The sequence below is a fragment of the Ursus arctos genome, unplaced genomic scaffold (assembly GCF_023065955.2).
Source record: "Ursus arctos isolate Adak ecotype North America unplaced genomic scaffold, UrsArc2.0 scaffold_14, whole genome shotgun sequence".
NCBI classification, from domain to species: domain Eukaryota; kingdom Metazoa; phylum Chordata; class Mammalia; order Carnivora; family Ursidae; genus Ursus; species Ursus arctos.
In genome coordinates this window covers 20840548-20867726 of record NW_026622808.1, presented here as the reverse complement: position 1 = coordinate 20867726, position 27179 = coordinate 20840548, and the positions used below count along the sequence as shown (strand labels likewise).

At 50.8% G+C, this 27179-nt stretch overlaps 1 protein-coding gene across 1 annotated transcript in view; it reads left to right on the top strand.

The window, feature by feature from the left end:
• CACNA1A (calcium voltage-gated channel subunit alpha1 A) overlaps positions 1-27179 on the top strand; it is a 213028-nt gene that overhangs the window by 67910 nt on the left and 117939 nt on the right. The window contains exon 4 of the mRNA XM_057311555.1: positions 25342-25433. Within this exon, the coding sequence (XP_057167538.1) occupies positions 25342-25433 (92 nt within the window). The remainder of the gene's footprint in view (positions 1-25341; positions 25434-27179) is intronic.

Below are 27179 nucleotides of genomic sequence, written 5' to 3'. Positions count from 1 at the left end.
CGCCGAGCGTGTGCAGGCGGCACAGAGCACCGCTAACGCAGGGCTTCTCTCCAGCCCTCCGGAAGCAAGCGGACAGACCGGCATCTGGCTGCCCGCCAACGTCCAGCGCGTTCTTGGCAGTTGCTTTCTGACCTGGACGAGTGGCTGCCCGCTCAGGGAGGGGACGATGGTCTCTTCTGAAAGACCATGAGCTTTGAGGTGGTCATCGAAACCATCCTTGGAAACATCCTTAGCGCTGCGCTGTCGGTTCAGTCACCTCCAGCCATATGCGGCTACATGACACAAAATTGAACATTTTAATCCTGTCTGGATGAACAGTTCAGTGGCATCCAGTCCCTTCACTCTGTTGTAAACCGTCACCACCATCCATCTCCAGAACTCTTTTTATTTTGCCAAACTAAAATTCTGTCCCCGTTAAATATTAGCTCCCCGTTCGCCCTCCCCCAGCCCCTGGCACCCTCCCTTCTCCTTTCTGCTTCTATGAATCTGACGACTAGGGACCTGGTGTAAGTGGAATTATACAGTGTTTGTTTTTTTGCGAAGGGTTTCTTTCACCTAACGTTATGTCCTCGAGGCTCATCCATGCTGTGGCAGGTGTCAGAATTTCCTTCCTTTTAAGGCTGACTAATAGTCCGTTGTATGGTTATCCCACATTTTGCTTATCCATTCCTCTTCTGACGGGCACCTGGCTTGCTTCCACCTTTTGGCTGCTGCAAACAATGCAGCTATGAACACGGGCGTACGAGAATCTGATCGAGTCCTTGCGTTCGGTTCTTTTGGAAATCTACCCAGAAGTGGGCCTGCCGGATCATACGGTGATTCCATGTTTCCTTTTTTTTTTTTTGAGGAACCACCATTCTAAAATTTTAATTAACGAAAATAAGTTAAATCTAAAATTTGGTTTCTCGGGGCACCTGGGTGGCTCGATTGGTTACGCGTCTGCTTTTGGCTCAAGTCATGATCCTGGGGTCCTGGGATTGAGCCCCGCATCGGGCTCCCTGCTCAGTGGGGAACCTGCCTCTCCCTCTCACTCTGCTCCCCCCATTCCGGGTCTCTCTTGCTCGCTCTGCTCTCTCAAATAAATAAATAATCTTCAAATAAAGTAAAATAAAATTCGGTTTCTCGCTCACACTAGCCACATTTCTAGGGCTCAGTAGCCACACATAGGCGGTGGCTATGGGGTTGCACAGCGCAGAGAGAGAACACTTCTGTCCCTGCAGGAGGCTCTTTCAGCCCTGCTCCCGAGGCCCATGGGAACCAGCACAAGCAGGAGAAAGTCACAAGCCAGACTCCTCGCACCTGCCAGGATGGCTGTCACGGCACAAACAAAAGACAACAAGTGCCAGCGTGGCTGTGGAGACTTCGGAGCCCTTGCCCCGGCTGGCAGGGATGCAGAAGGGTGCACCCGCTACGGAAAACAGTGTGAAAGTTCCTCAAAAACTTAAAAATAGAACTATCATATGATCCGACGATCCCACTTCTGGGTATTTATCCACAAGAATTGAGATCAGGATCTTAAAGAGATATTAACACGCCAGTGTTCATTTCAGCCCTGTTCACAGCGGCCAAGGTCTGCAGCAACTGAAGTGACTGTTGACAGCGGAGTGGGTCAAGGAAACGTGATCGACGCATACAGCAGAATATTATTCCGCCTGAAAAAAGAAGGAAAATCTGCACTAGGCAACCACACGGATGAATCTGGAGGACATTGTGCCGAGTGCACTAAGCCTCGGACGGGTGGTTGCCAGGGGCTGGGGCAGAGGGGGGGGGTGCGGGGAGTGGCTAGTCAACGTGCCGAAAGTTTCAGCCAAGCGAGATGAATGAGCTCCAGGAATTTGCTCTACAACTTCGCGCCTAGAGTCCACAGTAATGCATTGTACACTTAAAAATTGGTTAAGAGGGTAGACCTCGTGTTAAGTGTTCTTACCTCAATGAAAATAAAATAACAACAGCAACAAAAAGAATTCTTAGAGCAAACCAGAAGGACACGGGCCAAGCTGATGAGAGACTCATCTTCTAGCTCCAGAGATCTGTCGCTCACTTGCGAGGTGACCTGGGACAGGCTTCTCAGCCCCTCTGGAATTTTTTCCTCATTAGTAAAATCAGGAGACTGGGCTCCGAATGCCGAGGCCCCGTCCGGTTCTAAATGTATCGCTCACCGGCTCTGGACACAGAGAGGAGAACCTCTTCGGTCCAGCTCTGACCTGTAGGCACTTCTGCCTTCACCTTGGAGGGTTCAGAGGGAGCTTCCAGGGGCCTTCTGTGATTGTGTCAGTGCCATTCCTCACGCGCCTTTTAACATCTGTACCACCTGCCTCCACCCCACTCCACACCCTCTCTCTGTCTCAGAGAAAGAGAGAATTTTCCGTGCCCCCAATTCTGTCCTTACGCCTGCTTCTCTCTCTAGCCACTGTCCTGACTCTCTCCAGCTTCCTGAGAATGTGGCCCACATTCTGTGTCCGTGTCATCCCAGCACCCTGTGTTCCCACACTCCCCAAAACACTTTGGGATGGAGAAAAGTCCCCGGTGTGTAGGCCAGTTGTCTTATTCAGGCATCTCAGAACTTCTCGTTCTTGAACATTCAGAGGCGTGCTGACACTCTCTCTTTTCAGCTCAGTGATGTTTCTTGGCTTGCCTTTCTTCTTTTCTAACGACTCCTTCCCAGCCCCCATCATGGGGTCATGAGGGTCTTTTGTCCACCTAGGGGACACCCTTCTCATAGCACACAGATCCCCAAGCCATGTCTGACAGCCTTAGGGTTTAAACCCTTCATTACCTTCAAGGTACGGTCCACAAACTCCTTAGCGTGGCTCCCAGAATCAGCCTTACCTGGTCTCCACCTGCTCTTCCATTTCCCTCCCGTTGCTTGTTCCTTGTGTTCTCTCCCATCCCCCACACACGCAGCCTTCTCATACCTCCAGGCATGTGCTCATGCCGAGCCTGCCCCCTAGGTCACCCTCCTCACTTCTTCGTTCAGGGGTTATCACCACTCCCCGGAGTTGAGCTCCATTCCCTTCGTCATGGCCCAGAGCAAGTGCTCCATACACAGAGCAGAAGTTAAGAGCCCATACTCAAGCCAGGCTGCCTGGGTTCAAATCCCAGCTCTGCCACTTACCACCTGTGTGTCCTTCAGCAAGGTACACGCCTCTTTGGGCCTTAGTTTCCTCATCTGTAGGATGGACATAAATAAGAGTAGTTTCCTCATAAAGTTCTTTTGAAGATGAAATGAAACAATGTGTGGAATAGTATTAGCTATTATTAGTATGACGTTTAATACAGGATTTTGAAAGGAAAGGAACTACGTCACATTTCTATTTATAATCTGTGCCCCTGATACTAAGAAAAGTGACCAAAAAAAGAAAAGAAAAATGACTAACAAGTAGTCGGTGCTCAATATAAGTTAATTAAATGAAACTGGATTATCACCTGTATGCTGACGACACCTGTTAGGGTAGGCTAATGGCTGTAACAAACCACCCCCAGATCTCAGTGGCTTGAAGGATTATTCCTTGCTCATGTCATAGTTGGATCAGAAGGGAGAGGTTGGGCTGTGCTCCATGTGGTCACGCAGGGATCCAGGTTCTATCCACCTTGTGGTTCTGCTGTCCCCAAGGGCCATGGAGTCCTTCTCTCGAATCTTCTACAGTTGGATGCAGATAAGAGAAGAGAGCGTAGAGGGTCTGCATGTCCTTCACTTCCATCACTTCCTCCCGCATCCCCGGCCACATTGTCTTATCACCGTCTCTTGATGCAAGCGGTGGCGGGAAACATAACCTAGCAAGAAGCCCAGACAGAAAAGAATGTGAAAACCAGAGAACATCTAGTCAGTCTGCGTTGTGACCCCCGTCCCCAGGCCCGGGCTTAGTTTTCTCTGGGGAGCTCCATGGCTGAGCAGCAGGCAACTCAACTCACTTAAATCCCCAGCCTGTTTTCCTTCCCCTTCTACTCGGAGGCACCACACCCAACCCACTCACCCAGACCAGGAACTTGGACGCCATCATTGCCTTCTTTCTCCCCCTCCCTCGCCTCGTCCATGTGAAATCTATCAAGCCCACCTCCTCAATGTGTCTGGGAGGCATATGTCCATTTTCCTGCATCCCTGCCCTTCCTGAGTTTGGGGTTTTCATCTTTCACCTGGACCACCTGGACCTGTGCCCACCACCCCTTTGGGCTTCCACTGACAACATCCTTCCCCCTTCCCCCTCCCCCACTGTCTGAACTTCCGGCCAAACTATTTTCATCTAATATTGAAGTTTAGTCAAATCACTTCCCACTTCAGAAACTGAAATCACAGTCTTCAAACCCTTTTAAATCAATGGAACCCTTTCTACCAAATTAATCTTATCTTTAAATAAACTTCTAATTTTAGGGGCGCCTGGGTGTCTCAGTCCGTTAGGTGTCCAACTCCTGATTTTGGCTCAGATAATGATCTCAGGGTCATGAGATCGAGCCCCACGTCAGGCTCCCTGCTCAGCACGGAGTCAGCTTGGGGTCCTCTCTCCTCTCCCTTTGCCCCTGCCGCCTCGCTCATGCACACATGCGCTCTTCTCACTCAAAATAATAATAATAATAATAATAATAAAAAATAGGGGTGCCTGCATGGCTCAGTCATTTGGGTATCTGACTCTTGATTTTGGCTCAGGTCATGATCTCAGGGTCACGAGGTCAAACCCTACGTCAGGCTTCTGGCTCAACACAGAGTCTGCTTGTCCCTCTCCCTCCCCCCATTTGCATGTGCTTGCTCGCTAGCTCTCAATGAAATAAATAAATAAAATATTTTTAAAAAATAAAAAAATAAACTTTGAATTTTAGAATAAATTTGGGTTTATGGAAAGGTTGCTGAGATAGTACAGAGAGTTCCTGTCTACCCTTCCCCTGGTTTCCCCAAGGTTACCGTCATACATTATTGCATATCCTTAACAAAACTAAGAAATTAACTTCAGTTCATTACTATTAGCTGAACTTCTGAAGTGTTACTTGAATCTCAATAGGTAAAGCAATAAAAAAGGAGCTTTGAAGCAGAAAAGGATTTCCAGAAAGTTCCACCTGCCCAGTCTACACCTCACTTCCCCTTGCCCACGAGGTGGCCCCTGAGGTGCCTTTGAGGAACCCAGTTTGAAGTCAGTAACCTCGGGACAAAAGACAAAAGGCTTCATCGTGGCCACACTGGCCCTTGCCTAACTCACAGCCTTCTTTCGCACTGTCTTCCTTCTTTCAGTCATTCAGCAAATACTTACTGACCATCTGCTCTGTGCAAGAACTTTTTCTAGGTGCCAGGAACACAATACAGTTTCCAGAAATCGTGAAGCTGATAATCTGGTAGAGGGGAGAAAAACCATGGACAATAAACTTAACAAATGAAATACAGAGGAAATAAATCATGATGAGTGCTATAGCGAAAAATATAGCCAGGAAGGAGCGGAGGGAATGTTGGGGTAGGGGTGCAACTTTGATTAGGATGGGCTGGGAAGCCCTGACTGAGGAAGTAAAAGGATTGTGCCGCCTGCTTCGGTGTCAAGAATAGACTGAAGGGATTGTGGAGGCGGGGACACTCATTGGGAGGTGACTGGGAGGATGGATTTGCCATTGACTGTGGTGGGAAGAGGGTGGGGGGGCAAATGAGGAGCTGAGCTTCGGACATGCTGAGTTTTCCTTGCCTATGAATGAGGAGAGCTGTTGTGTTGGGGTTGAGTATTTGGAGTCTGAAGTCCAGGCAGAGAAGACAGGGCTGGAGATACAAATGTGAGAGTTATCAGGGCCGCAGAGGTTTTTAGCTGTGAAAGTGGATAAGGAAGTGGATGTAAGGGGCACCAAGCACTGAGCCCGGGCTGGCTCTCCATCGTTAAGGAGGCTGGTGAGACGAGGACAGAGCAGCACAGGAGACAGAGAAGGAGCAAAGGAAGGGAGTGCGGATCCTGGACACCACAGAAGCGAAGCGTGAAGGCATTTTGAGTAGGAGGGAATGATCGATAGCCTCCACCAAGGCCAATGGGTGGATTCAGATGAGAAATGAGAATCGCCCGATGGGTTTAGCAGCATGGAGGTCTTTGGTGAACCTCGCCAGAGCTGCTTGGAGCAGAGGGAGCAGCAGAGGCCCTTGGAGGGATTACTCATGGTTCTCTTAAAGAGTTTTGCTGTGCTGGGGCGCCTGGGTGGCTCAGTCGTTAAGCGTCTGCCTTCGGCTCAGGGCGTGATCCCAGCGTTCTGGGATCCAGCCTCACATCAGGCTCCTCTGCTGGGAGCCTGCTTCTTCCTCTCCTACTCCCTCTGCTTGTCTCTCTCTCACTGGCTGTCTCTGTGTCAAATAAATAAATAAAATCTTAAAAAAAAAAGTTTTGCTGTGAAGGGGAGAGGGGGAGAGGTGGGGTGTTAGCTGGTGGGAAAACTGGAGTTCAGGGTTTTCTTTTCCAAAGAAAAGAGATCTAACAGCAGATTTTTGTGCTGTTGGGAATAACCCAGTAGGAAGGAGAAACACAGAGATGCCAGAAAGGAGAGTGTTGGCGGGAGGGCGATCTCCCGGTGGACCGGAAGGGATGGCATTTGGTGTGAAGGGTACACAGGTCATCTATAGCCACCCCAGGGAAGGCACTGCGTGGTTACAAGTGTTGGGGCTGGGGAGGAGACGTAAGGTGGGGGCCCATGGCAGTTCTGTTCTAATGCTTCTATCTTCTTACAGTTTATCAAGGAAGGTTCTTTTTTTTTTTTTTTTTTTTTTTAGAGGGAGGGAGGGAGGGGGAGGAGGGGGAGAGAGAGAGACCCTTAAGCAGGCTCCACCCCCAGCACGGAGCCTGACATGGGGCTTGATCTTATGACCGTGAAATCCTAACCTGAGCTGAAATCAAGAGTCGGACGTTTAACCGACTGAGCCACCCAGGTGCCCCTCAAGGAAGGTTCTTAAACAACAAAGTCTAGTTCGTTCAATAATTATTTGTGGGGTGGGTACTCCGGATCAGGCTGGCGCTGGTAATACAGCTGCTAACAAAGGCACGGCTGAGCGCCTGCTGTATTCCTCGTTCAAGTCCAGCAGAGATGCCACATGTGGATGCCTGGGACAGTTAGACCAGCCACCACGAGCAATGTTCATTTCTTCCTCTCCCCCGTCTCCCACCACCTCATCTGCCTCTTCCTGGATTTTAAGTCTTTTGACCCCCCACTCGTTCCAGAACTCTCTTCACCCCACTCCCTACCATGATTGCATCCCCACCCCAAGGCCAGCACGCTATCTATCATCCGGGAAAGCAAAGTTCCAAAGAATCAAGATTGTATCAATGGGCCCGTCTCCGTGGCAACAGTCATGAATGAGCCAAGCAAGGTAACCCTGGAGATGGCGTGAATGAGAAGTGGTCCGTTGCCACAGAGACGTGCTGAATGGAAAGGCCCCCACTAGCAGGGATACGTCACTGAGACGGAACAGTCGGCGTGAAGTCGGTGTGCCTATTTTCAACTCGGAGTTACAAAAATACATTTTTAAAAAGCTCACGATCCACCTCGTTCCTCTCCTGTGCCTCCCACCCCTTCTTTACCCTTCATCCTACCGCTCAACCTGGGCTCACCAGGCCTCCTTCTAGGCCCTCGAGGACACCCTGGGCATTGCCGCCTCACCACGCAACTCCCTCCCCGGGCCAAGTCTGAACTCCTTTGACCAATCCCATCTGACCTTTTGAGACCACCAAGGTCCTCAGAAGCCAGGAGCTGACGAAAAGAACATGAACTATATTTGGGGGGCAAGAACAGTCCATAAACTGGACCAATTCAGCCCCCATCTGTGAAAGTTACCTCGTTGGTTAGACCGGTTCTCCATCAGGGAGCCAACCTCCTACCCCCGCATAGAGGTGCAGTCTGATCCCGCGGGCGATGTCCAGCACGCCCTCAGCACCGTGTGGAAGGAGCAGGAGACACAAATCATGGAGGTCGCCGCTGTAGACCGACTCAGACACGTGGCAGTCGGTGTCCAGAGAAAACTTACCGTCCGCAGCAAATGCACTATGGTTTCCTGAATCGCGTACTAGGTGCGTGCGTTCTCTTCCGCAAAACCAGCAGAGAACTGTCCTTGTCTTAGCCCATTCAGGCTGCCGTGACAGAATCCCGTAGACTGGGTGACTTATAAACAACAGCAATGGATCCTTCACAGTTCTGGAGACTGGTTAGTCCAGGATCAAAGCACTAGCAGATTCGGTGCCTGGTGAGAGCCCTCACCCTGCTTCACAGATGGGTCCCCTTGGGGTCTCTCCGTCCCCGTGACCTAATCACCTCCCAAAGGCCCCATCTCTAAACACCATCACGTTGGGGGTTAGGATTTAGAAAAACGCAGGTGAGCAAAATATTTTCCTGATGGGAAACATGAGGCCCAGAGAGGTTACGTGACTCACCCAAGCAGCAGAGCCGAGATTCAACATCACGCAGTCTGGATGCAGAACTTAGGCAGAAAAAACAGAACGTGACCAGAGCTGTGTGCGTGCACGTGTGCATGCGTGCGCGTGCGTGCATGAGTGCACGCGCGTGTGTGCATGTGCTTGTGTGCTGGCAGAGGAGAGCAGCCAAAGAAGATCTGCAGGTCAGCGGGGACCAGTCCATGTTTTGAGGGGTTGGGACTTCAGCCTTAAAGCGCAAGGGAGCCATGGAAGGGTTCAGACAAGGAGTGGATGGGGTCAGATCTTTATTTAGAAGGGTCACCCTGGTTGCAACGTGATGGCGGGAATGCAGGTGTATGGAAGGAGTCCCCCTGCCTAGGTACAGGGATGTCTACTCACCTTCTCTGCCCAGCACAGTATCGAGGGACAGATTGACATGGCCAAGTCGAGAGGTCCCACTTAGAGGTCAGACAGCAGATATGGGATCAGCCTCTTGTCCTGCTCAAACCCCGAACTGAAGTGGCCCCACTAATGTAGGGGTCCGTTTCCCTGCTGTGTAAAGCTATCTTGTAGAAGACGTCCGTCCGGTGGTGCTGGTGCGGGCAGTGAGAGAGGAGGGCAGTGCAGATGAATCCTGACTCTGCCACCTCCTGCCCGTGTGACCACGGCCAAGTCAGCAGCCCTTCTGTGCCTCAGTTTCTTTTTCTATAAAATGGGCCCAGTAATAGCCTCAGGGGGTTGCAAATGTTGTCAAATACGTAGAAATCCTTATAACGGTGAGGATGATGACGATTCTGTTTCCAGACCACCTGGGCTCAAATCAGCTCCCTTTCTTTGCAAGCTGTGTGACTTGAGGCAGGTTCCTGAACCTCTCTGGGTCTCATGTGTTTCATTTCCTCAATGGGGATAATAACACTCCTCCTTCCTAGAGTTCTGAAGAGAATTAACTGATATAATCCATGTGAAGTTCTTAGAAGAGGGCTCGCCTCCTTGTAAGTGTTCAATAAATATTAGAGAGTGTTCATGACGGGAATAATAATGCCTTCAGATCACCCCCATCATCATCCCTGAGGGCCTCTCTCTCCCTGCCTCTCCATGTCATCAGTTTTCTTGGATGGGATTCCACACATGTCCCCTTGGGGTGGCCACGTTTAGCGTCAGCAACCTGCCCCTGGGTACCGTTAGCTCATTTCTGGAAAGCACTTTGGAGCTGCACGTGCTTTGCAGATTGGGGGGATCACTGGGCTTGCACGATCTCGAAGCCAACATTAGATCCTTGTGCCGGGCAGGTGGAGGGCAGGCAGGGTAGAGCTCGCGTGCTTTCTTCCCCGACCGCCTCTGCTTTATGCTGGGCCGTTACCTGTCCTGTTTGAGGCAGCCTGGGCCCCTTCCCGCTTTCAGCCTTCTTGAGACAGGATGTCTTTCTGATGGAGGCAGACGCCTGGTGCTGTCATTTCAGCACAAGAAGCTTGTCCTCAAAGTCAGCAGGAGTCATCGGAAGGGCACTGTAGCTCTTTTTTTTTTTTTTTTTTAAGATTTTATTTATTTATTTGACACAGAGAGAGACAGCCAGCGAGAGAGGGAACACAAGCAGGGGGAGTGGGAGAGGAAGAAGCAGGCTCCCAGTGGAGGAGCCCGATGCGGGGCTCCATCCCAGGACTCCGGGATCACTCCCTGAGCCGAAGGCAGACGCTTAGCGACTGAGCCACCCAGGCGCCCCACCGTAGCTCTTTGGACCCCAACACGCGTTTCCGCAGGTGGCGTGAGCCTGGATCCGGTGCGGGGCTCAGCTCTGCCCTCAGGTGGCCTGCCCATCCTCCTGAGCTTTAGGCGGGAACTGTGATGACTCCTTCTTTCTCAGACACATATGTAGTACTTACTGTGAGCCTTACCGTTTGTGCATAAATGTGTGAGCCTGCGAAGCTGTTCTGAGCACTTTGCAAATATCAACATGTTTCATCCTCCTGACAACCCATTGGGTAGATGATAAGACTGGGGCACAGAGAGGTTAACTTACCCCGCTTCCCCAAGATCACACAGCCGGGGAGTGAAGGGGCCAGGATTGATCACATGTACCTTACCCCCCCCTTCTAACAGTCACCAGTCCCAATTCTGTGGGCCCGGCAGTGTTCACGCACCATAGACAACACGGTGTATGTTTCTGAAACAGACTAAATGAACAGCTTTGCTTTAGGATCCCCTTACCCTTGTCCAGGATACGTCGACCCTGTGATGTGGGCTTGGACAAAACAAATTCCAGGGACGGATGGCCTGGGTTCAAATCCTGGCTCTCCCACTTCCCGTCTGAGCGCCTTCTCTGAACTTACTGTTTTATCTGTAAGGTGGGGTTAATTATGGTCTCCACTTTGCTGAACTGCTCTGAGTGCTCAGGTGGGTTTATACACATAAAGGTTGTAGGATTTTCTGGGCACAGAACAAGCACTTGACTCAAATCAATCCCTCCCTCTCTGTTTACCTATCTGTTGATTTACTGAGCAGCTGCTGTGTGCCAGGCACTGTTCTAGGTGATCGGGAGACCTATGACCTTATGATCTGGCAGGGTGGGGGTCACAAACAACAGCGGTGTGCTAGAAGGGGAAGGGCGCCACTGGAAAATGGTAAAGTTGGGTAAGGAGGTTGGCAGTGTTGGGCGGGAGTGCAGGATGCTGTGTTCACTGGGGTGGTCAGAGTAGGCGTTACTGGGAAGGTGACATTTGAGCATTTGAACAGACTGAGGTGTTGGCACATATTACTACCATTTGGAGGCACTAATATGAGTTTGAATTTAATGTAAGGCAAGTCTCACTCATTTCTTTCTTTTTTTCTTTTTTTCTTTCTTTATTTCTTGAGAGAGCGCGTGTGTATGCGAGCAGGGTAAGTGCAGGGGGAGAGGGAGGGAATCTTAAGCAGACTCCGTGCTGAGTGTAGAGCCTGACGCAGGGCTCGGTCTCATGACCCCTGAGATCACAACCTGAGCCGAAACCAAGAGTCAGGCACTCAACCAACGGAGCCACCCAGGCGCCCCCTCACTCACCCCATGTAGTTGTCCTGAGATCCAAAACTTGGCTAAGGAGCCTGGTCTCTTGGGCTCCTTCTTGTTCCTGCATCTCACAGATCTTTATTAAGACCCCGGCCTGGGGAACCCACCCCCATTGGGAGAAGGGGCTTTCTCCCCTGCCTGTCTGCCAGATCGTGGGGAAGGTATGAAAGAAAGGATTCAGTCATCTTGAAGCTGGTCAGAGGGTGAGGAGCTGACGATATTTGCTTGCAGGGAGAACAAGAGCCGTGCTGAGGGAAGAGACTGTGTTAGTTAACACCAGCTGCCATAACAGATAAAACCCCAAACCTCCAGCTTAAGAAAATACATGAGAGAAAAATAAACTTCTTCTAAAGTGCAAGTGGTGAGTGATGGGTTAGGGTGGAGGGGTAGGTGGGCCAAGTATGGCTGTACTCCACAGTCGCTCAGGGATCCGGCATGATGGAGGCTCTGCCTTTTTCAACGTGTAATTTCCAGTGTTGCTCTAAGAGTCTGCTCCCAGCCAGCAGGTTGGGGGAAAGGGAGAGTGGAGTGAGAGGTATTTGTGGGCTTGGCCAGGAAGTGATGAACCTCCCTTCTCACCCCATTCCATTGGCCAGAATTTAGTTACATGGCCCCACCTAGACGCAAGGGAGACTGGGAGATGTAATTCCTGGCCTGGCAGCCATTTCCCAGCCACCCTACGGAAGGAGAATGTGAATCTTCCCTCAGCGCTCCATGCTTGTACCATGTTTGTACCAGGAATTGAGGCCACTTCCCACCCACCCTCCAACTCTCTATGTACCAGGCACTGTTCTAAGTAGTTTGCACATACCAGCTCATTTCGTGCAACAGCCCTATTCAGTGGGCACTATTGTTAGCCACACTTACAGGTGATAAAACTGAAGCCCAGAATAGTTATGTAACTTGCCCAAGATCACACAGCTAGGAAGTGGCAGAGATGGAACTGGAATCCAGGCAGTCTGGCTGCAGAGCCTCAAGCTTAGCATACATTTATTATAGTTAGAAGGAGGCTGAGGGGCCCAAAAGACATCATCCACTGTTTGGTCACTAAGAAATCAGCCACTTGTAAAAATGAGTTCTGACTCAAAATATCTCACCCCAGGGCGACCATGGCCCACTGGGTCCACATCCTGTTACTCAGGTTCTAGATCAGAGTTTCTCAGCCACAGCACTCTTGACATTGGGGCCGGATCATTCTGTATGTTCTGTGCGTCGTAGGGTGCATAGCAGCACCCCTGGCCCCCGCCCGCTACACACCTGCAGCACCGCCCCCACCCTGTCCCGATCATCAAAAACGTCTCCAGACATTTCCATATGTCCCCTGGGAGATGAAATTACCCCTGGTTGAGAACCACTGTTCTAGACCGTTACATGCTATCCTACAACGTAGTGCGAGTTCAAGGCAGACCCACTTTGAAATTGCCAACCTTGTAAAACAATAGGTAGGGTTTCATAAAGCCAGTGGTGGCAAGCTGCTGAAATCTCACCCCAAGACTTGAACAGGCAGGACCTGGGTGGTGGTCATCTGGTTAAAAACTGACGAGGACAAGGACTCCACCAGCTCTGTGAAAGAGAATGGTTTGAATATCAAAGGCTCAAGGCAGGGGTGATTGGTGAAACCCCTTGAGAATTTGAAAATAAAAATCATCCTCCTGAAAATTCATGGCGCGGAAGTCAGACGTGAAGTGCGGGCTGTTACGTGCGCTCGGGCCGTTTTGCGGAGGAAACTGCACGTGTGCACACACAGCACACCCCGCTTGAGTCCATGCTGCAGCTTCTGTGCGTCCTGCTGACCTTAGGGGTGAGGCAGGAATCCCTGGGTTACGTTTTTGTGGTGAATATCATCACCGCTCACTTGTCGTGGGTCCTTACCTCACCATCACCACACTGTGACTAGGTGCTTCTATTATCCCCATTTCACGGAGGAGGAAACTGAGGCGCAGAAAGACAGACTAACTCTTCCAGGGCTGTGCGGAGCCACGATTCAGACCCAGCCAGGCTCCATGGCCACCCTGACCCTGAGGGGCCCCCACTCCTGGAATCTTCCATTTGCCCCCGCCGGCCCTTCGCTGTTGACTAGAGGCAACATGGCTCCCCACTCTTCCGTTAGCTTGGGAAACGTGATCATGGTTTGTGAATTCACAGGGAGCTTGGGGCTTTGTGGGAAAAACGAAGCGGAAGGGTGGAGACTGGAGGAGAGTTCTGGCATGATGAGGAAACTGCCTTTGCCAGAAGGAAGTAAGGAAGGAGATTGCTGGGGCTCGTGTAGAATGCAGGGTGCCGTGAGTCTGTGTAAAACAAGAAACAGAGGCGTGCTCACTAGGGGGTTGGGCCGATGCCTTGGAATGAGAACTTGAGGACTTGTTTTCTGTTAAGACAAAGAACGAAGTGACTCAGGTCCGCCCTGCTCCTGCTTCCCCCAAGCCCCACATCTCTTCTGCTTTTTTCCCTTCTCGCTTTTGGATCCGGACTTCTGCTGACTCATCTCTCCGAGCAAGGAAGGAGGGAGGAAGTCAGAATTGTTCATTGACCGTTTTCTTTCTTCAGTGACTCAGCTGTGATTCACATTTTAATTAATGGGGGAGAAAAATCTGATCAGCCTAAGGCATGTGTCCAATAACCCATACCTCCAGGCTGGTTGTAATAAGAATACCCCCCAAACGTAGGATGCCCTGAATTAAACTATGGCTTGTTTCCTCCGTGAGTCCTGAGGACTCCTCCAAGGTCTCCAAGCTCTGGGTCCCCAGTGGGGGCCCCTGATCCAGAGGCAGCTGCTCTGAGTCCCGAAGCAGCGGGTCTCATTCCTGCAGAGTTAGTCTGAGGTCAGGATGAGAAATGGAGTCTCGAGCCCTCCTGGGACAGCAGAAGGATCATGGGAGTGGAATAGCATTTCCTGAGTTGGTCTTTGGCTATAATCCCAGGCTGAAGCCCTGCCTCTCCCCTCCCCCACCCATACCTCAGGGCCTGAGATTTGTCAGACCTAATGGCAGCGACAGTTTCAGAGTTTGGTTTGCCCAGAGAACACGAAATGTCCAAATCATCGTGGCTCCTACTTCCTGAGGGCTTACCATGTGCCAGGCCACGTGCTCCACACATTTCACGAATGGCCACATTGAATCCTCCCACTGTCCGCAAAAAGAAGAAAGCTTTTATATAATCCTCTCTCCTCCCTATGAGGAAACTGAGGCTTGGGAATTTGCCCCAAGTAGACAATTAGTAAATAATTGGTCGGGATACAAACCCAGCCCCTTCCCACCTGAGACCCAGAGCTCACATCTGCTCTACTCTTCTGCGTTCCACTCAGCTGAAAAGAAAAATTGAAGCTGACAGCTCAGTCAACAAATACTTGCTTATGAAGGCCTAGCATGTACAAAAGGTCCAGCAGGGAGCAAGAAACAGATCTGTGGCCTCATGGGGCTGACATTTTAGCTGCACAAGTGTGTTAGTCACTGTGTATTAGATAAGTTAAGATGCTAATACGTGTATTGGGTAAGTGCTGGCTGCTGTCACAAAGAACTCCCGAGATGCAGAAGAGCTCAAATGTGATAGAAGTTAGTTCTTGTGCGCTCAAAGTCCAAAATCCGTATTTGTAAACAGTGGGTGGCTCTCCTCCAGGCAGGGAGGCAGAAGCCCAGGCTCCTTCCATATTGTGACTCCTCATCTTCAACCCAGGGCTCCCAGGGTCTCTGTGCTCCTTGCATGAAGCCACAGAAGGGAAAAGAGTGGAGGAGGGCACCCAGGGCTTGTTTCTGGACCTGGCCTAGAAGTAGTCCACATGGCTTCTGCTCTCCTTTCACTGGCCAGAACTTAGTCACGGGGCCATGTCTACTGCAAGGCTGGGCTATGCAGTCCAGCGGAGTGCCCAGGAAGAAGAGACCGAGAACAATGGGAACTGAGCGCCACATCTTCCTGGATCTTCCCCTCATGAGTCCTACCTTAGGACAGCTTTCAGATACCCCTGTCTTCTACTTCCTCTGTTCCTTGGGCTTCCTGCGGTGAGGAATTGCTCTTGCTTTGCAGTGCGGGAGGCAAGAACCTGGTGGTTGTCTTTCCCGCAACTTGAAGACTTACTTGGAAAAGGCAACAGAGTATCCCTGCCCCTTGAGGTTAGGAGACCTAGCATCAAGTCTTGCTTCTCCAGAAACCTTTGTCTCCGAAACTGGGGGATTTCAGAACACTCAGATAGGCAGCCTTCTTGGATCATCCATTCTTCCCACCTTTTAATGGTCAAGGTCTCCCCAGGAAACAGAATTCACCCACCAGATGTTTCAAATGCAGAGCGGGTCATGAAGAAACTCCTTAAAGAGGTGGGGGCAGGTAAAGGAAACCAGTAAGGGGTGTTGAGATCCCATGAGGGAAGCCGTTGCTGTCCCGACATTTTTGGAACTCAGCCGAGGCAGGGCCACATGGGAAGGACGAGGCTCAGAAATGGGGAGGGAGGGTGGAAGCAATACTCCCGCCTCTCTCCCTCACCTTCTGCTGGTGCCTCCCATTAGCAAACCCAACCGGGAACCAGAGCAAAGCATTCTGGGAGATAGAGTCCACAGGGGTCAGCCTTGCAGGACACGGCACAAGCTGGAGAACGGACCTGGGGGGCAAACGGAGTAATAAGCGTGCGCCGGTGTGTGACTGACTGCATACGCGTGTTCGTGTAGTCTGCTCTATCACGCGCCTCCGAGCTGCACAGGACAGCACAGTAGCCAGTAGCCGCATGTAGCTATGGTATAAAATATGAATGTAAATCAATTAAAATTAGCTCAAATGAAAAATTCAGTTGCTCAGCCACATTTTAAGTGCTCACTAGCCACATGTGGCAGTTGGCTGCCCTATTGAACCGCTCAGAATAAAACGTTTCCACCATCACGGCAAGGCTCCCATGTACCCTGAGCCCCTGCAGGTTGTGGGACAGAAGAGAAGGAGTCAGGGGTGAGGCTGGACAGTGAAGGAGGCAGTTCTGAAGGCAGGCAGGGCTGTGGGTCCGTGGGGAGGAGGTTCTCTGAATCAAGGAGCGGAGGGAGGAGCAGGGAGGTTGAGCGAGCTGCTTGCCAGGATGGTGCCTTACCCCGTGGGACAGGGTCGAGTCAGAAAGCTTCAGTTCAAGGTCGGCTCTGACACTTAGTGGTGTATGATCTCAGAGAAGACACTTGGCCTCTTAGAACCTCGGTTTGCTCATCATCGAAATGGGTGTCAGCCTACCTGCCATGGTGACGATGCCCATGAACGGGGCTATGGAGTAGGACTGTATAAGGTGTTAGCTGTCGCCATGTTGGGAAATGATCAGTGAGGTCAGAATGGCCTCGAGAGGACCCGAGGAGGTTCCTTTCTCTCCTGCATGGTGGCTCTTATTCAGATCTTCAATATCCCTCAACATGTCTTCCTCTTTAGTCACTGTCTTATTAAATTCACCCCACATCTGCTTCCAATCTTCTTCTGATTCCTTGAGATCTTGCCAGCTTTTATGAACTCCCTTCCTTTCAATTTCCTCAGGATCATCAACTTTTTTTTTTTTTCCCTCCTCCTCTGTCTTAGAGAAATCCAGGGCCCTTTACTTTTCCAAGCCTGGGGTGTGTTGCAGAGTAATTAGAAACGTATGGGAGGTGGGATCAAAACCCAGCTTGGCCATGTACCAGCTGTGTGGGCTTGGAGCAGTGACTCAACCTCTCTGATCTGGAAAGTAGAAGGAATGACAGGCCCCACTTTATAGGGTCGTCACGGGATTGATTAAAACCTTGCACACTCCCTGGCCCCCAGCAAGTGCTCCGTCAATGCTACCTTCCTTCTGATTCTGCTTTTCCAGCTTTAGACTGAAGTAGAACATACCTGCAGAAAAGCGCACATACCCAGGTACGGCTGGAGTGATTTTCCAAAACTGAGCACATGCATGTAACCAGCACCCAAATCAAGCAACAGAATATGCCCAACCTCCAGAAACCCTCTCTTTGCCCTCCAGTCTCCGGTCACCCCACCCTGACATGGGACAGCGTGGATTAGTCTCGCTTATTTTTGAATTGTAAACACATGGGATTACGTGGCGCACTCGTTGGCTTCCTTCCCGGCTGTTGCATGTGTGAGATCCGCCCATGTTGTTGCCAGAGGGGAGCAGAGTTCAGGGTCACGGCTGCGTGTGCTGCGCCGTGATGGGCATGTGAGTGCTGTGCGCTTTGCAGCTCTTACGGAGAACTGTTGACGCTCTCATGCTCGTCTTTGGCAGGAGGTGTTCCTGGGACTGGGGTTTCTGGGTCATGGGAGGAGTCCGTTTAGCTCTGGCGGAATCTGCCCGAACGGTTCTGTGCAGTGGTGGGACCGGTCTCAGCTCCCACCAGCCGCGGGCGGGCATTGAGCTTTTGTCTTTATTTTGATCTGGGAGCGCCTCTCCCTCCGGAGGTGCTCGCTGAATGTCTGGGAATTAAATTGAAAACGTACTCGTCCATTTCCTCGAGAGCTTTACTCCATCAAATGTCTCATTTGGACCTTCAGGCTGTCCTTCCGTGCAGACTTGGTACACTTGGCTTGCAAACTTGGACAGATCCCCTCGATGGGGAAGGCTCCTGGCCCCCTTGAGTCACCACGTTATCTTCCCTGCTCTCGTTCCAGTGTCTCGGGGCCAGGTTTCCCTTCCACTGCTTCCTCCAGCCTTGCGATCCGGCAATCGCGACGGTGCCCTTCAGAGGGCCCACGAGCTGCCAATCCTCCGAACCCACTAGTCTCGGCTCAGCCGCCGACCCCTTCCCCTCCCCAGCGAACTCTTCCCTCTGGAGGGCCCATCTTTTCTAGAATCACTTACCTCTCTCCTTCTGGGGTTTTTACATCTGCTCCTGCTCCTTTTTATTTAAGAAAACACTGCACTTTAAGAGAGCTTCAGGAATCACCCAAAATAGAAACGTGTCCTTTTGTGTAATCTTCTACTTTAAAAGACAAATAAGTGGAAGAACGGCTCTGTGCGGAGGTTAAGGTGCTCAAGAGAACCTTGCACTGGCGGTCAGAGCTTCCCCTTCACGGGAGAAAACGCAGGAGAATATCTGTGTGGCCTGGGGTAGGGGAAGGACTTCCTTTTTTTTTTTTTTTTAAGACTTTTTTATTTATTTATTCGACAGAGATAGAGACAGCCAGCGAGAGAGGGAACACAAGCAGGGGTAGTGGGAGAGGAAGAAGCAGGCTCATAGCGGAGAAGCCTGATGTGGGGCTCGATCCCATAACGCCGGGATCACGCCCTGAGCCGAAGGCAGACGCTTAACCGCTGTGCCACCCAGGCGCCCCAGGGGAAGAACTTCTTAAACAGAACATTAAAAGCACAAACTCTAAGGCAAAATAATACTAATAATAATGGACTCAATGAAAACTAACATTCTGTTCGAATAAAGACATCACGGGGACAGTTCAGGAACCAAACTGCCCGTATCCCAATCTTGCTTTCCCATTTCCTGTGAATCCATGGGCAAGTTACTCAACCTCTCTGTGCCTCTGTTTCCTCATCAGTAAAATGGAAAGAAAAGTATCTACCTACGGGGTTGTTAGGACTTTTAAACAAGTTAATATTAAACCCTATAGACTAGCCCCTGGTGCGTGGGAAGAACTAAAGAAGGATTTGTAAATAGTGCCTAGGGTAGTGGAAAATAACTGATCAGAGTTTAATATCTTACTGCTGTCTATTACATGACCCCTTAGCCACGTGCGACTGTTTTCAATGTGAGTGAATTAAAAGTAAATACAATTTAAAACTCAGCTCCTCACTCCCACCGGCCACATTTCCAGTGTCTGTAGCCACATGTGGCCAATGGCTGCCATATTGGGCAGTACTGATTAAGACTATACGAGGCAGTGTCTGCAAGTCAACAAGAATAACGCACAACCCCAATAGGAAAGCAGGCAAGAACTGTGATCAGGGAGATTAGGGAAGAGAAGTCTGAAAAGCTAATCAGCATATGACGTGGTACTCAAAATCATTTGTAATCAGAAAGAGGAAAATTAAAACAGCGAGTGTTTCTGTATGCCTCTCGTAATGAAGCCAAGGGTCAACGGAAAGTGGGGACAGAGGAGGCTCCTGCCCCGCTCCTGGGGGTGTGGCCTGGGGGGGGGTCATGTGGAAGGTCATCAGCTGTACTAAGCTGGGTTAAGTCAGACTCACCAGCAGTTATGCTCCCAGACACCCACCCCAGGGAGATTTTTGCCGGGTCTGTAAGGGGTGGTGCAAGGGTGTTCGTTATAGCGGCATCTGTGGAGGGGGAGCTGGAGGCCGCCTGGTCCACCCCTGGAGAACGGGATGTGGCGGAGGCACCTATGGAGAGCCCCAGGCCCAGTGAAAGCTCCAGATGGCACATCCAATAGACCACCCAGGATAGGGCTTAAAAACATGGTTCTGGGTGAAAACAGGAAACAACAGAATATGCTTTAACTTCGTGCCGTCAGTGTAAGTTAAAAATACAAGCACTCAAAATAAAGCACATGTTTTGCAAGAATGCACTCCAATAAGACCAAATTAAACATTATATTGGTTGTCTCTCTCGGGAGAGACGAATGAAAGTAGGGTTTGGGGATAAGAGGAAGTGAATGAATGAATGAATGAATGGATGAACTAATGAACAAACAAACAGAGAGAGGCATTGCACAGACCAAAGGTGGAAAGACGCCATGAACTGAGGAAAGCGATTAACTTGACTTGAAGATTTTTTAAAAAGGAATTTTAGAAATACTTTTCCCAAGAGGAGGTAAAAGCCAAGTGATATAAAAATAAACTTGAAGAGGATTTGCACAATCTATGAATGGCAAGAATATAGACTGCATGAGAAGCAGTTATGCTTCTAAGTATCCGTCTCAGGAAGATTTGACCCTGTCAATTTTGGCAGGTGCTTCTTCTAACCTGAGGTCAGGGGTCCAGAGTAGCCCCCATTCTCTGTCCTGCTTTCTGACTGTGCTGACATCTCCTTGTCGCTCTTCTGTCTTCTGCTACTCCCTCTCAGCCAGTAGCCTCACCTTTTATCATGAGGTCTCTCCAGCCCCAGGGCCTTTGCACGTTTCCCTCCTCACCCACCTGACACGAAGTAGTTGCTCCTCCACAAATATTTATTGACATCCTGACTTCCAGCCAGTGGAGAAAATCTAGCTCCTTTCTATACTCGGGTGAGTGGAGGCGTGAGCTTGACTGAAGTCCTGGGAGAGAATAAATGGGGTGGTGGAGTTAACCAGAGGCAGCACGGTGCGGGGTGGCACAGCCAGACTCAGGAGCCAGGCACCATATGTTAGCTATGTGACTGTGGACAAGTAGCTCTCCCCCTGGGTCTCAGTTTCCCTGTCAATGAAATGAGAGTGGAACACTCACCCAGTAAAGATACTGGGGCATAAAATGGGATCTCAGTGTGTAAAGCAGCAAGGGTACCATCTGACAAAGGAAAACACTCAATGACTTGCCTTTATCAGTGGGTTCTGGTTTCACTTAGCCACAAGTAACACAAGAAGAATAAAAATGATGATGGTGAAGAAAAAAGCAGACATTTATGGAGGACTTACTAAATTCCGAGCGCAGTTCCAAGCATCTTGCATAAACCCCTCCACCTATGAGGATAAGCATAATTGTCATCACCATTTTACATTCAGGAACCTGAGGAACAGAAAAGTTGAGTGACTTGCCCAAGGTCACACCGCTAGTGATGGGAGGAGCAGGGGTTTGAATCTAAGCTGCCTGGTTCTTATCCACTAGAAAGGATGTTTGTTATCCACATTACAAGAAGTCTGGAGGCTGGGTGGTTGGTTGCAGGGTTGGCTCCCCAGCTTGCGATGTCCCCAAGGAATCCCTCCCATCCTTCCACTCTGTCATCTCTAGGACTTTCCTGGTAACCAAGGAAAGTCATGGTCCCAAGATGGCTGCCTTCTTCCAAAATGTCTACAAAAGTGTCGGGCCAAAGAAGAGGAGGGGTTGTCTCCTGCCATGTTACTCTTCTCGGGGGAGGGAAACTCTTCCCCAAAAGCCCCCAGTAGGCTTTCCCTCAGGGCCTGTGAGGCACGTGACTGGGTCATGTGACCAGTGCTCCCATCAAAAAAAATCCTTGGGAAAAGAGACTATTGGGTGTTTTCTGACTCTTTGATGGAAGACGGACTCCACTGGCAAGGGAGGGGGTAGGATTGGCTATTGGATAAACAACCATCAGTGTCTTCCATGATTCTTTTCCTAGTTTAAGGCAAGTTCTGTCTTCTACCCACCCTTCCATCTCTTCTAGAATATACTCTATTAGTTATCGCTAGGCTTTCTTACGTTTCACTTCCTTTTTATTTATTCAACAAGCACTTATTGAGCACCTACTGTATGCCAGGCGCCGTTTTAGGTACTAGGGATACAGCTGTGAACAAAACAGATGACAATTCCTGCCCTGGTGGGGTGGATATGAAAAAGCAGTGCCATCCAGTGGAAATTCTCTCTATGATGGAAATCAGCTGTCCACATGTGGCTATGGAGCCCTTGAAATACGTCTAATGCAACTGAGGGACTGAATGTCTAATTTAATTTAATTTAATTATATATTTAAACAGCTACGTGTAAGTGCAACTAATGCAACTGAGGAACTAAACGTCTGATTTAACTTAAATTAAATTAAGGGTATATTTAAATAGCTGTGCGTGGCTAGTGGTTACCATATCGGGCAGCCGAGCTCGAAAGGCCAGGGGATACATTATCGACTTCTCTCTCTGGACACGTAAGCATATTAGTGTCTCCCACCCTGAAAATCCTCCTTTTTCATATCCAGGCTCTTGTTTCTGCTTCATCTTCTCTTGTTCTCTCCAGCAGTCAGCCACGGCAAGATTCCCCTGTGACCTGATGCTGCCCATCCTTTGCACCTGACTCATCCATGGGCTGCTCTGGAGACCATGGCCTCGCCTTTCTCAAAACACTTTTGAACTTGACCCCCAGGGATGACCCTCTCTGCCAGGTCTTCTCCCATCTCCTCGATTTCCTCTCTTTGACCAAACTCCTTCCTCAACACCTTGTCTCTTAAAATGTTGCCCTTCCCCAACATCCCACTGGGGCTCTTGGCTTTTTTCACTTGACCTATCTATCCTAGGATATCTGGTCTACCATAACCCTGTTTTGCACCACTCTTTTCTCACTTACCAGATTTTTATTGAGTACCTGCTAGGCCATAAAAGGTGCTACAGGTACTACCAAAAAAAAAAGAAAAAAAAGAGAGAGAGAGAGAGAGATCTTTGTCTTTGTGGTGCTCACATTCTAGCAGAAGAGGTAAATAATAAATACAGCTTAATAAGCAGTATTCTGGAGAGTGAAGGATCTCCTTACCTAGAGGGACCAGGGAGATCCTTTCTGAGAAGGCAAAATGTGAGCTCTGAAGGATTTGAAGAGGGCCAGCAAGGCAAAGAGGGAGAGAGTTGAGGGGACGGGCATTTGCAGTAGAAGAAATGACCAATAGAACATTCCCATGGTGGGAAGGAGCTTTTCCTGTTGGAGGAACAGAAGGTCAGAGTGGCCAGAGTGTGGTGGGACAGGGCAGTCAGTGGGAGTCAAGTCATACAAGGTCTTGTGGGCATGGTAGAGTTTGGCTATATTCTAAGCCTGATGGAAGGTTTTAACAAGGGAGTTACAGAAAACTGGCATCTCAAACTCAACATATCCACAACCCAGTCTGATCTTCCTCCAAACCTACCCCTTTCCTATCTCAATTTACAGCGACTCCATCTTTTAGGTAGCTCAGGCCAAAACCCTGCAGGCATCTTTGAGTCCTCTCGCTCCCATCCCATCACACTCAGTGTCTCCATGGGGAGCCCTGGTGGCTGCCATATTGTTCTCCACAGCACTTCCCACCATCTGAAATATCATGTGTTTTCCCATTGGCTTCTTGTGCGTGGCAGTGTCCTCGAGCACCTGTAGTAGATGCTCAGTAAACCATCGTTGAGTAAATGAACGGCCGTTGCTTAGTGTCTCATTCAGAACTGGGAAGCCATTCTTCGATTCCGTCTTTCCCAACACAGCCCCCACCCGATCCAACGAGCCATGTGAGGTGGAGAACTGGGGTTCTGGAGTCCTGGCGTCCTGGCTTTGAGTTCTTGCTCCGTGGTGTGGACCTCCATGCATTAGTAACTTCTCTGGGCTCTGGTTTCCTCTGGAAAATGGGACTCATCCTGCCGACTGCTGGGATGCAGGGAGGATTTGATGAGCCCAGGCAAGCTCCCTGATGCCCAGCAATCAATGGCAGCTATATTTAAATTGGGGCCTCCTTTGTACTCCCACTGCCTTTGTCCTAGTTCCGGCCCTCATTACGCTGGCCTGCTCTCACCGCTCCCTCCTCGCTCTGCCTCCATCACTGCCCATCTGTCCTGTCAGCTGTCAGCCTTGTCTTCACCACGCCAACCCTAATCAGATCCCTCCCCTGCTCCGAAACCTTACATGACTCCCACCGTCCACAGGATAAGACCCACCTCCTCAGCCTCCAGTTCACAGCCTCCAACACCAGCCCACCCATTTCTCCCCACCAATATCCTGAACGAAGCTTCTGTCTCTGTGGGGTTTTCTTGGCCACAGAAGCCTTCCCCACCCCCACCCTGTGCCATCCCCTCCTAATTCCTTCTCATCCTTCCAGGGTGTGGGATGAAAAGTAGTACATCTTAGGGTGCCGGTTAGGACTGCACTGGGCCAGGGGGAGGTCGGATTATCTGCATTTCTGAGGCTTGAACAGGTTAGGACAAAGGCCACAAGATGAGAAAATGCAGGACCACGATTTAACTCTGGATCTGAGATTTGGGGCTGTGCTGCCTCCTCGTCCTTGGGCTCCATGGTGATGTATCCCCAGCCCTCCTGTCTGTATTCAGGTCCTCCTCATTCTCCTGCAGCCTGGGGCCACAGGGACTCACGCTTGAACCTCACCCACTCATGAGGTTGGTCACCTGAGGGCGGGGTCAAGTTCATCTCAGTGCTACCACTGTGTCCAGCACAGCCCGGTGCAGACCCACCAGGGTTCACCTGGAAGTGCGGTGCCCCCTCCCCCCCGCCATCTCCCAACTTCTGGCCTTGTCCCACAGGGGGCCTTCTTGTAATACAGGTCACGTCCTATCCCTCCAGTGCTCAGAACCCTCCGTGGTTCCCACGTCACTCAGAGAAAGCACCAGAGTCTGCACCGTGGCCCACGGAGCCCTGCACGATCTGCCCGTCACCACCCTGCCCTCACCTCCTCCCTCTGTCACCCTGGCTGGCTTGGCTCCAGCCACACTGGCCTCCTCGCACTCCCTCAGCTGCACCAAGCCAGTCCACACCAGCAGAGCCACACTCATTGTTTGGTTTGGTTTTCTGTGGGTTTTTTTTTTTTCTTTTCATTAATTTCCGAGTAGCTTAGCCCACTTCCTGTGTGCCGGGCACCACGCTGACCGCAGCACATGTTCTCAGTCCATTTAATCCCCAGACCCTTCTGAGGCGTTGTCAGTACTGTTGTTATCCCTGTTCAACAAAAGGGGAAACAGGCACAGAGAGGTGTGCTGGCTTGTCCAAGGTCACCCAGCTGGGAAATGGCAGAGCCGGGATTTGAACCCCACGCAGGCTGGGCTCCTAATACTGAACCACTTTCCTGCCAGTTGGTAAAGAGCGCCAAACCCCAAAGGGTCTGCCATTCTCCCTGGCCCCTCCCCGGGACCCCTGGGCTTCCCCACGATTCAGTCCGATTGTCCGATTGTGCGTTGTGAAATATGTTGAACGTCACCCCGACCATGTGCAACAGGAATCTTCTATTCCTCTCAATCCAGTGTTTATTACCACCATCAACCATACACCTTGTTGGGGTCCTTGTAAATCACCTTTTTTCCTGTAAGGCAGGTACGGTTAGCACGGGGGATGAAACTGAGGCCAGCAGTGTAAAGTCACCCACCTGTGGTCACCTAGCCGATAAATGACATCAAATCCCACTCCCGTCTGACCCTGAAACCCACCCTCTGTTTTCCACTCTGGCTTCTTTCTTCCAGCATCTTGGCGACAGTTGGGACGGAGTTTGACCTACGGACGCTGAGGGCAGTTCGAGTGCTGAGGCCGCTCAAGCTGGTGTCTGGAATCCCAAGTGCGTGAGTTTCCGACCCTGGCCAGGGGTCTGCGCAGGGGTGCCGGGAGTCCTCAGTTTCCCCTCTGCAGAGCATCTCAGAAGCGGCCCCTGAGTGCTTCCCAGCTTGTGCTAGGGCAGCCTTCTCTTGGGGGGGAAGCTCCCAAGGGACCCCCAGGAACCTGGCAGCAGGTCTCTACGAGCTTCTGAAAGCAAGCCAGGAGCCCCACCTGTAAGCACAGCACCGGTTTCTTGGGCACCTGCTGTCTATCGGGAGCCAGGCTGCTACATCTCAGTCAGTACTCACGACTCTGTGAAGGTGGGAGAGAGTGCTGATATCTCCATTTTACAGATGTGGAAACTGAGGCTTGGAGCGGCTGAATAGTTTGAGCAGGGTCATGTGGCTGAGAACGGCAGGACTAGGAGTTAGCAATCGTGATCCCGAACCTGGCCAGTAACACTGGTGGCAGTGACTGTGACCATCTACTGAGCGCCTGCTGCATACCGGACACTGTAGAGGGAACTCTACGTGCATTGTCTTAGTGTGTCCTCCCAATCGCCCAATGAACCCATTTTCCGGATGAAAAGGCTGAGGCTCGGACAGGTTAAATTCTGCCCCTGAGCTCTGACAGCTTGACAGTGATGAGCTTCAGAGCCCATACTCGTCCCGCCTGCTTGCTTTCTCCCCCTCCAGCGGTCCTTCTGCCCCACCCTTTGGGCGCAGCTGCCATCTTCAGGGTCAGACGGAGGTTCGGCTGCCAAAAACCAGAATGAAACAGGGCTGACCTCCTTCTGTCCCACTGTCTCAGTTAGTAGTACTACTACGGATTTTAAAAGCACGTACTCTATGCCAGGCACTGTTCTAAGTATTTACCATTTAAAAAATGCATTTGTCCTCACAACGAGCCTGTGAGGTAGGTGCTGTTATCGGTTCCATTTTACATCGCGTTGGCTTCGGTTGTCAGGTTCATTGCCATCTGGGTTTAAAGAGTAAGATCTCCCAGACGACCACCAGCAGGGTCTTTTTGTAGGAAGAGGGCACTTCTGCCTAGGTGTCTGTAGGATTCCAGGAGCTGCCTGCATTGCATTAAGGGTCATCCCCAAGCTAATACCAGCAAGCATGTCGCCACCTCTGACGGTACGTGGCCAGATATGTGCTCTGTCATTTAACCCTGAGAGGGAGGTGCTATTCCAGTCCCCATTTACAGATGAAGAGACCACGGTTCAGAATGGTGACCTGACTTGCTGAAGGTCACGTCGCTAGTAAGTAGATGACTAGGTCGGGTCCCCTGGAGGCAGACTTAGCTAGGTGCTCAGCTGGCCCTGCTCTGTCTGGGGAGCGCCGTCAGGAGAGAGGGAATGAGGGCAGCAGGATGGGATGGGAAAGATGCTGAGCGAGGATGCGGTCTTGGCCTGATCCCATGGGGAGCTCTGGAGTGTGAGTAGCACCAGAGTTCTCCTCCAACCTGAGGCAGAGACACTGATGGCCTTTCGTTCTTCTCTGGTCACTTGCTGGGGGCGGGGGGTGGGGGATGGCGAGAAGACGATGTCTGCTCAGGTAAGGCAGCTCTCGATGACCACGGGCAGTTGTATAAAGAGGAGGGGCAGCTGGAAGCTGGGAGCAGCTGCCACCCGCAGCAGCGGGAAGGGGGCTGGGCCGAGGTGGAGGGTACCCAGCCCGGGCACGCACCGTATCCCGTGTCCAGAGCCTTAACCACCCTGCCACACCACCTCCATTAACATCACCCTTACATCGCGGGTCCCTGT